Source organism: Branchiostoma belcheri, unplaced genomic scaffold, assembly GCF_001625305.1.
Source record: "Branchiostoma belcheri isolate BF01 breed outbred unplaced genomic scaffold, Haploidv18h27 scaffold5, whole genome shotgun sequence".
NCBI lineage: Eukaryota > Metazoa > Chordata > Leptocardii > Amphioxiformes > Branchiostomatidae > Branchiostoma > Branchiostoma belcheri.
This window is the reverse complement of record NW_017804131.1, coordinates 4218019-4229252: the sequence shown is the minus strand read 5'-3', so window position 1 is coordinate 4229252 and position 11234 is coordinate 4218019. Positions and strand designations below refer to the sequence as shown.

The following is an 11234-nucleotide window of genomic DNA, read 5'->3' as shown; positions in this document are numbered from 1 at the left end:
CACCGACAACTTCTGAAAACTGTGGCCATAAACGAGGAAAAAGAGGAACTGTCAAGTCATGATTCACTAAGCACTATTGTGAGACCTTTGAACTGTGAAAAGGGGAACTGTGATATGCTTTACTGAACACAATGGTTGTTACGTTGGAATGTTCTTTCTTTGAAAGCCTTAAGAAGTGATTGTAAATAATCGTAAATGGAGGAGTTTTTGTCTTTCAAGTAAGGTATTGTTCCGAGTCTGAGGTTTTTGAGTGTAATATGCATTGTTGTTAGCATGTTAGCAAGTTGCAGCGCTCCCATCTTTTTTAACTTCAGCATTTTTTTCCTCACAGGTATAACACTGATCTTTCTTAAATGTGTACGGTTTCGGCTATGTTACCGGTGATTTTTTTATTGAGACGCTAGACTATCCAGGTTCCCTTCCTGGTGGTTTCCTAAATCAAATATAATCAAGCATATTTGCAGAATGACACTGTACAAAAATAGGTTCCGCTCGAGTCTTGTTTGCACACCCTAGTTTCACTGACGTTTGCTTATATGTAATTTAGATCCTATAGATAAATTCAACTACATTCTCAGGGGAGATAACCAATACAGTGTTCAAATAGGAAAATACATTAAGGAATGTTTCGATCTTAGAGAACACATGTTAGAGAATAGTTAACCTTTATTGTTACATCATACATATACTCTGTACGTAAGATAACGTTATCCACACATGTATTTAGCTTTGTTAGATCTTTAGTTAAGTTGTAGAAGACCATTCAAAAGTCTCTGTACTTTTTTGTTGTGTCAATAAAGAATCATGTTATAAACATGCAGGGAATGTCTGTTCTCATTGTCTAAACAGAAAACATTACAACGTGGCAAGCTAAGCGTGACTGGGAAGAAACAATAGCTTTATTCTGGTCGAGTGCGTACTATTGATTTAAGTAAAAAGAACGAATACGGAATGACGAAATAGCACGCAATCAATACATTTTCAGCCAAATAACGCTTCTCATTCATTTATAACAATACACGTATTGGTAACCCTTCCATATGTGTCATTTGAGCAATTAATATTCGCTGGTAGTCACGAAGCTACTTCAAAGGGACGTGTGTGCGATATTCACATCACTATGGATTACAGGAAATCAATGCGCGAAATCATTGGTTCTCGTGAATAATTAAAACATCATGTAAAGACACAAAGCCAGCCTTAACCTTGCACAATACATATTGTGTCGTAATCTATCATGCTGTTAGATACAGTCGACTCACACACAGATGACTGTTACACGCCGGTGCGCCGGACAAGACAAGACAAGAACACGTTTCGGAAAGGACCTGACGAAACTGCCAAATATTTTGAGGTAAAGTCCACATGGTATTACATATCTAGGTAGAATGTTGCACACCGATGTATTGTTTGGTTGTTAGTTTGTACGTTTGATTCTACTTCTGATTCATTTTGCACATAATCAATACAAACATGGGGTCATCGCTGATAGCGAGCATTGTGTGATGCGACGTTTTGTTATAATCTTTTGCAAATATTCTCTATCGCAGATATGACTGTTGTCTCTAATATAGTTCAACCGTAATTGATAGAAGGACAGTCTTCAAACCAACTGGCATTCCTCTATCGGGCAGTATTTCACAGTATAACCGGTAAATTAGTGTTAGGCTCTGTGTAGTGTTAGGCCATGGGAAATAACGTCTGTGGATGGCGTCTTTTAACGACTTTAAATATGGGAGTTACGGAGTTGAAATACAAGAAAGCTGAAACGTTTTGTAAACCACTGGGTACGAAAACTATTATAACGTACAAGGCAAAGTACTACAATGATTGTAGGTACTGCATGCAACACATCGCCTGTATGGAGGTAATTTTTCAATATTGGTAAAACTATGAATGCAGTATGTTCCCAGGAGTTTTACTGACAATGTGCCGCATATGCCACATTATGGCATAGTCGCATCGATCTTCTTTCAGATGTTACTCTCAAGATGACATCTAAAAAGATGAGCAGGATGTTCTCCCGGAGGAGTCTGAAGAGAAAAGGCACGACCTCCACGTGGATCGTGTTGAAGGAAGCGGAAAAGTGTTACGTCACCAAAATGGTGTTCATGGCGCTACTGTTTTTCAGCATGGTGACGTCACTCACTGCAGTGTTAGCGACGGGAACGTTAAAATCGTTCGTGTAAGTTTGATTATAACGATACCATATTTCACCCTAAACAAAAAATTTCTTTCATATTGATAAAAACAAATTGAGACTTGAAAAGTAACATTTGCAAATGCATAATGTTTACCTTCGCTTCGTCTGCTCTGTTAATTCTTACTTAAACACATTAACATATATGGTAACTGGAGTCTAGATCCCTCCTACTATAAATTTTCACCATTATGTAACCCAACACCAGTTACCATGGTGATAGACGGTCTGGTTCAGGTCATTGACCAGGTCAGAGGCCACTGCTTGGAGAAGAAAAAGGAACTGAACAAAAACAATGTTTTCGTTCGGTAAACATAAAATGTGATCAAAATATAGTTATAATAATATTTTGTAATAATGTTAAGAGGAGACTATTTAGAGAAGTCGGTTTAGAAATATTTTTCATGACTTTCTGTTGTTTGATTTTATTCCCCAGTGTTATCAAGGCCAAGACGGCGTTAGTGATTCCAGACGACAGATATGTCCAAGTTTATACACCTAAAGTACCAGTACTTAGAGAGGCATTACAGACGAATATGCGAGAACAAGTCAGCACGAATCTAGAACAAGAGGAACGATCTGCTAATTACTCTTCCGGTGCAAATACCACCACATTCCGCCAGAGGGAGCCATGGAATGACTGGACGGTCAACCTGAAATCTTTCAATTATCTACGGTAAGATTTTGATTAGATTTGACAAGACTGCGGCCATCAAGGCTTACAAATTAAACAATGCAATCACAATGTTAATGATAAAGAAGAGCCAACTTAAGGAATGATCACAATCGATATCAGTGATGGTCACTCAGTCTTTACGTATCCCTTAAGGTTGCCAATATTCCTTTATAACTTTCGAATTACGTTTCACCTTTTGCAACTCTTTATATATATTGACAGTCCGTATTATGTCTAGTTCGGTGTGATCGATCACAAAGTGTAGAAAGTACTCTTGAACTGAACTTGCCCATATTCAGCATATTTCATCGCTCATTGCACCTAGGAACTTGGTTGTAAGGCCACAGCACGTAAATTTTATGGATGACATCCTCGGCAGACTCCAAATCTAATGCGAGCGGGCGAAAAAAAACAAGGGGGCCGAAAAAACAAGGTTCCTACATTTTAACATTTTGACTCAATCATTGTACAAATGGTTTTGATTCAGTGGGAACATCACATATACACAGCCACCATCACACATCACTGCATCAAAGTAAGAAACAAAACATTAAATCAAAGCCTTTTCTTGTCTCCTCTCTTCATAGTTATCTGCCATCCACCTTCTGGCATGGCAACAGACATATTTACCCATTTTAGGCATGTTGACCACTGTCAGAAGGCAACAAAATTTCTTGTTTTTCTTCCAAAATCAGGCGAAAATTAATGCGCGCGCTGATGTCATCCATACAAATTACTTGCTGTGGCCTAAGTAACAACTTTAAATTCACTTCATCCCGTTCAGGCTAAGAAGCGCTCCAGCAAACCCTTCCAGAATGCTGAGCATCGAAATGCGCGGGAACAGCAACACTATGGCAGAATGCGGCCGTTACTACAGGGGAGAATGCGTCCTGAAAGACTCCACCGACGTCCAGTATTCAAACAACTGCGCCATCGTGGGCAACAGCGGCATCCTGACCGACAGCCTTTGCGGTAAAGAAATCGACTCGAACGATTACGTCATCAGGCTGAACCTCGCCCCCACTCATGGTTACGAAAAGGATGTCGGGTACAAAACCAACCTAACAGTTCTCAACAAAAGTTTAATGAGGAAAGTTAAGGCTAGCCTAGCCTTAGGTTATGAAAAGGATCTCTACTCCAAACGACTAAGACTGTTGAACGGTACAACTTTCTGTTTTCCGAAGGAAGGGGATAAACTGGCTTTGTTTGGCGACTTCTTTTTGTCAGTGATGGCGAATAACATCATCATAACTATGAAACATTACCCATACAACCTGGAACATCTTACAGCAAGGTAAGGACAATAACGTTAATTGTTTTAAAGTACTTTCTTCACAGTCATAAGCAGTTATTCAATTCCTTTTAACAGTCACTCATCAATCTGATACTTGTCAAATGCTTTAAACATTTCTTCTGTTTTTTTTTCTGTTTATCTATCCAGATGTTTTAAATTAGTTTCTTCACACTCATCTTGAAGTACTTAGTGTCTTTTCACAGTTACTTATCAATTTGATATTTGTGAAATACTTAAAACATTTCTTTTGTTTTTCTGTCCAGATGTTTTAAATCAAATTTCTTTACAGTCATCATGAATTATTCAATGTCTATTCACAGTCACTCATATATCTTTACATTTATGAAATACTTATTATTATTATTTACTTACTGATGTTAGACAATGTGTGTAATATTGGTTTGAATACCCGCAATCCAGCTTTCGTAGAATCAATCTACTCGGGAATATGTAAATGTCAATTACTTCTAATTATTAATCTGATAATTATTACTTGCAATAATTTTCCAGCATCATGAAGAGAATTTTACGACAGGGGCAGTTCGGACAACCAACCACCGGCATGATCGCCGTCGTCATGGCAACAACGTTCTGTTCCAGAATCAATCTGTACGGCTACTACCCGTTCCCGAAAGACCAGGCGAACCGGACCATACCGTACCACTACTTCTATGACGTCAAAAAGGCCAAACCGGACAAGAGGCACAACTTTCTAACAGAGTTCCGTTTCCATCAACTGTTGCACAAGGACAGAGTCTTGCGACTAGTTACGACAAAATGCTCGTAGCTCTTTTATTGTAAAATGGTGTAGAAATGGTTGTAGGTCAATGAATAGACCTTAACTCACATAACTTATGTAAAAGCAGTGATATTTCAAGCAGCCAGCCAGAAAATGTACAACACTGATTCAAACAATCACCTACTGGATTAGTTTTTGCTCTGAAGTATTACTGGCTCAACGACACATTGTTATAAGAATAACTGAAAATTTATTGCCCGAAGGCTACTCGCAAGTACATGTAACATGAAAATATAAAAAAAGGACGGACAATGGATAAAGATATAGCATGTGGCTACTCTAGTCCAAGGACATTATACATAATGTCCTTGTCTAGTCTAAACAGCAACTCTCAATAATAGTTACTAATAGCAAGGACTTCTGTATAATGTCCTTGCTAATAGCAACTTGCAACACACCAGGCATAAATTGAATAGAATTATGAAGCGAATCAGGATTTGATGTCCAATACTGAATAAGAAGTATGCAAAATAATCGCTGGCTTTCGTTGAGTTCGAACTAAAACTACATGTGTCAAATTTATATGTGGAGTAACCTCAGGTTATTTGCTATATCACTCCTCAGAGGTCTTTAATCATGTCATTAAAGAAGTCGAGGACGGGGTTGTCGCCTCTCCTAACCGGCTTCCCGCCTTTTCTGCTCGCCTCTGGCGGTCCTCGTGTTTTCCACTGAGGGGCTGGGGGTTCGTCTGATCCACCGAACCCCAGGAAGTCCCAGAATGAGGGCTCTTCTTGAACCTTTTTCCCTAAAACCAAAGAAAACATTAGATACATACACAACACTGTTCGGTACCTAGTCAAAACATAGCCTGGTATCCAGCCTTGTTAGCTTTAGTCCGCTACCCAAGATCCGCTCCCCGCCGCCCCACCGCTACCCAAGATCCGCTCCCCGCCGTTTTTTTTCAGTAGACAAAAGAACAAAATCGAGGCTACACTGTAAATATTGGTTCAGATATTTTTGGTATAATAATGGTATTAACCAATAGAGCAACTGACAGTTTGTATGCCAATGGTCTATTTCGGTCGGATATTAACCTTTAGCCATGTTTTCACTCGTCTGACTCATCTTGGCAGGGTCTTTTTTCATCCATTTACTGAGAACTGCTCGGGCCTTGTCTTCATCTGCTTTTTTCTTCTCATCCTCGGGAGAAGACAGCATGCTGGACAGTGAGGAAGCGCCTTTGACATTTTCCCCTAAGTTCAATGATTAAAGAATTTGTAGTAATTAGTCGTTCGTTTGATTGGAAACGATGCAAGCACAATATACAAGCACAATATGTCAAACGGCATCAATGGGTTGCCACCCTCCCGAGCAGGGTTACTGGCTCGGCCCGAAAGGTCCTCCTCAACTTCGGGCCGAGCCACTAACCCTGCTCGGGAGGGTGTGGGTTGCCTACATTTGTTCTAACGTATATATGATTCGTAGCGTCTGCATGCCATCATGTACAGACAATATGTCACCAGTAGTATCACATAATGCATCTTACTAGTATACAGCGACTGCCAGGACTTCCTACGATTTGTTTACGTCTGCCGGATACCAACCTTTTTCTTTTTCACTCATCTGACTCATCATGGCAGGATCGCTGCCGCCTTTGCTTCCCAGCAATCCCCAAAGTGAGGACCCGCCTTCCCCGTCTTCTCCTGAGACCAATGATCAAGAAATTAGATGTAATTAGTCGTTCATATGATTGGAAAACGATTTGACGTTTATGGCTTTGTTGACGAATAATATGTAAAAATATCCACTAATAACTTGCCTATTTTGTGTATGATTCTACTGAGCATGTGTATCCCAGCCTCTATTGTCAACAAAGCCGGTCGTGATATTGTATACACGACGAGTGTAGCAACTGTTGGTCATCTACAGACCAGTAGACTGTCTTACTAACCTTTCTTTTCACTCAACTGACTCATCGCGACAGGATCGTTGTTCTCACTAGTTTTGCCTCCCAGCAAGCCCCAAAGTGAAGATCCACCTTCGCTATTTTCTCCTGAGACCAAATATCAAGGAACTACATGTAATGGTCATGAAAAACACACACAGATATTTCAAACGATGCCCATCAATAACCTGCTTAACATTAATTTTATTCATATATTCATATATAATTTTATATATTGTTAATAATATATATATATTATATGACTTGTTTACATGTAGCTCTGCCAGATACAAACCTTTCGTTTCGCTCAACTGACTTATCATGGCAGGATCACTGTCACTTTTACTTCCCAGCAAGCCCCAGAGTGAAGATCTGCCTTCGCTATTTTCTCCTAAGATCGACGATAAAATGAAGAACATGATTGGGTAGATATCCTACTGTGCTTACATTTATAGCAATGCAGTACAGTATCTGCTCAAGACTAAAACAAAGGCGAACAGACGGCACGAATGGAATGCCTCGCCACGAAGTGTCCAACCTTTCGTTTCGCTGATCTGACTCATCATTGCAGGATCGTTGTTCTCACTTTTGCCTCCCAGCAAGCCCCAGAGTGAAGACCGGCCTTCGCCGTCTTCTCCTTAGATTAACATAAGAATTTTATTGACACAACAAAAAGTACAGCGACTTTCGTAAGATCTAAGACATGTAGATATACAGACAAATATACAAGTACGTGTTCATTCATAGACCAGTACGGTATCTACTCAAGCAAAAAAAAGAAAAAAAAACAAAACAAAACAACAAAACAAGTGCGAACAGACGGCACGAATGAAAAGTCTCGCCACGAAGCCTGTCCGGACACCAACCTTTTTCTTTTTCGCTGATCTGACTCATCAAGGCAGGATCGCTGTCACCTTTGCTTCCCAGAAAACCCCAGAGCGAGGGACCACCTTCGCCGTCTTCTCCTGAGATCAATGATGAAGAATTGAATATGCATTGTGAATATGATGAAAGTTGCTGCATTTTGTATTTCATCTGTCCTTTACATCATTTTGGACTCTGTCTCGTGCTCATGTTGCCAATGTCCTTTATAGTAACGATGAAGGTTATACAACTTGAAGCCAAGCATCAAAGTAAATCAGTCTGAACGTTAAACGTGAATGGAAAATCAGTATTGATAGTTTAAGTTTCATCCATAACCTGACTAACCTGGCTGTTTGATGGTATCAGCTGCAGATTTTCCTCCATCTTCACTGTCTGCAAAACTCACCATCTTAAACAGACTTGGCTTTTCTTTCTGGTTACCCCCACCTAAGGACCGTAGCATGCTGTTCAAACCACTGGATACTCCTACAGGAATTCAAAATCAGGTTTCAAATCATAATTGTACCAAATGGCAAAATAATATTGCTGTTGTATATTTCCCTATTAAGAAAAAACGAGACTGTCTTCGTCTGTTTGAAGCTTGTTCCTTGTATGATTTCTCGGTCACAACACAAAGCAGTACGTGGGAACATACTTGAATCTTCCGTAGCAGTGTCTTTGGGTCGTCCCGTGTCCTCGCCCTCTGGTCTACCACCAGATACGGCCTTGTCTGCCGGGCTCTTATCCTCTTGCTGATCTCCACCCACGACACTCAGAAAGGATCCCAAGAAACTGTCGAAGACTCCTGTGAATATCAATCATAGCACGTCAGCTATCATCACTATGAAAATTCAGTAATCATGAAAAAAATGGATGGTTACGTTCAGTGATGTCTACAATATTTGTCGGGCATCTCATAAGGGATGTCAACGCTTCACATATTCAGCTATAAAGCTACATGTACCTGGCGTCGTGTTGTCTGGAGGTTTGACTACATCCTCGCCTGTTTTGGAGGACGTCTTGGCTAACACGTCCTGCAGCTTTGTCTTGGCCGAGTCGGATTCATCTCCATGGTCAACGGGTCTAGTAAGGGCCATCATTGAAGGCCATCCCTTTAATGTACCTAGATAAAAGAGGAGTATATTTGATGTGATGTTATACTAGGATTTCATAATGTCTTTCACCAGGAATGGCAATAGAAAATCCTTTAACCGAAGAGCTAATGCAGTTTTAGGGACACATAGTTGACTACACATTGCCTAGAATGCTCGACTTGCTTTGCCTTTGCCTTTGGAAAACATATTTTGCAATTGACATTAAATATCATTTTCAAAATGACAGTTGAGTACCTTTTCGGCCTAATCCTGATTTTTGGTCCATGTTTGGTCCCCTCAATGGATTCCGTTTTTCTTCCACCAATTTCTCTTCCCTGACGCGCCCTGGTTTACGATCAAGGGACGTCACTGAGCTTCTGATCCTTTGTTTGCTTCGGCCTCTCGGAAGTGTTCCTTTAAAGATCAAAGTTATCAGATTTTGCCATAGGTACTGGATGTTGTTTATGAGTAATTAGTGATGGAACTGTACACTTTAGGCTCCGACCTAGCTTATTATGTCAGGGATCCCGGGAGATTTGATTTGTGATCATATGCGGCACGTACCTGCTTCATCCTTGGATGTTCGTCTGTCTAGACTGGCTGTATCTCTTGTAGGTGGGCTGTAGTGTCTCCTTGGACTTCTAGACGGGCTGCCGGTGGTTCTCCCTGGACTTTTCGATGGACTGTGGTGTCTCTGTGGACTTCTAGATGGACTATGGTGTCTTCCTGGACGTTTAGACGGACTTTGGTTTCTCTGTGGACTTCTAGATGGACTATGGTGTCTTCCAGCACGTTTAGACGGACTTTGGTGTCTCTGTGGACTTCTAGAAGGGCTATGGTGTCTCCTAGGACTTTTAGAGGGGCTGTGTCTCCTAGGGCTTCCGGAGGGGCTGTGGCGTCTCCTTGGACTTCTAGAAGGGCTGTGGTGTCTCCTTGGACGTCTAGAGGGACTGCCCGCGGGTCTCCTCGGACTTCTAGAAGGTCTTGAGTCTGCTTTCTGGCCTCTATCGTCCTCAAAGAAGTGCGCTACTACCTCAGCAGTAGTGATGACTTCGCTCCTGGGTGGTTTCTCCAAATCGGTGCCATGAGAGTCATGTTTGTGATGCCTAGACCGTCTCCTCGGTCTTCTCAAACTACGGGTCTGTACCGAGGGGTCTTTTCTGTTTGCAGCGTGAACACTTTTCTTCTGCGAGTCCACTTTGATCTTTTTGATGTCTTTGGAGGCTGGAAGAAGACATAGAATGGTATATTGTTGTAGGATTGGAACTGACAACAGTGCCATCTTTTTCCTTGATACAAAAAAACTTTGGGTATGTTTTGATCAATATTAATGAGTATGAGAGGACAAAATATGCCCAGTAGATTACAATGTAACGTTTGAAAGAAGAGAATTGATTATCTAGTTCAGAAATTTTCGTAATACAATCATCAACGCCAGATGCTCACTTTCTTCTAATTGTGCGGCCTGGCGATTCCCAACTTCGATGTGTTCATCGCTGACATCTTCAAGTAGACGTTCTTCTACTCCTTCTCCAATCGCACCCAGCTCGCCGAGCTTTCTAGTCGACTCAATCGTCGCAGACGCCTGGCGAAACAGCCCTGTGACAGCAATTAGAGTCACAAAACATAAAGTCAGTTAAGGTAAATTCCATTCCTTGCTTATTTCAAATATCTGTGCTAAAAAGATCACTGGAGATGACCAACCATTCCTCACTGAGCACAGAAATTTATGTACATCCAGGTAACAAATTATGAAGTATTGTATGCATGTAGAACAACCTATGTTTATATTCCATATACGTACCGAGGTGGTGCTTTACTTTGTGGTCAATATGTATGGCTGGCATTGATCCTGTCCGCGTTACTTTGTAGTTGATATTCAGATCTGGCATCGACCCTCCAAACTGGGAAGAGTTGGACATCGCACCACCGAGGGAGCCTTAGCATACATGGGCAACACACGGGCATTAGAATGGTATCTTTCTAAAACGTGCACTCGTACATATGATGTCCAACATTGGGCGTTATAAAAATATCTGAACTGAAGCTAGAATGAGATCTTAATAAAATAAGTGCACTTAGAACATATGATGTCAAACCATAAAGCATGTACATGGCAAACATTGTTTATATGATAAACGCTTTATTACATTTATTAATACAAATAACGCTTCTTGCAATAATTTAAATCATATCCACGACTGAAATAGTTTATTAAGGTATCTAGAATCCCTACCTTTTGAATCGTAGGAGTGCCTTCTCTCGTCAGTGTCCGTTTCTCCGGCATGGTGATGTTCAAGCCAGTGTTGAACACTATTCACCACCCTCTTCTTCTCGTTCAGGCTGAGTTTACTGTTCCAGTACTGTACACGTTCATTCTGACGGGATCGTCTTCTCATGAAATTCTTCACCCGAGAGAGAC

At 40.8% G+C, this 11234-nt stretch overlaps 1 protein-coding gene across 1 annotated transcript; it reads left to right on the top strand.

Annotated features, from left to right (window-relative positions):
- The first annotated feature begins 1991 nt into the window (after positions 1-1991).
- LOC109479672 (CMP-N-acetylneuraminate-poly-alpha-2,8-sialyltransferase-like) lies at positions 1992-4987 on the top strand. Its single transcript, XM_019781660.1, has 4 exons — positions 1992-2185; positions 2637-2657; positions 3661-4170; positions 4681-4987. Exons 1-4 carry the CDS (start codon positions 1992-1994, stop codon positions 4955-4957), a joined length of 1002 nt encoding a protein of 333 aa, XP_019637219.1. The 3' UTR covers positions 4958-4987.
- The last annotated feature ends 6247 nt before the right edge of the window (positions 4988-11234 follow it).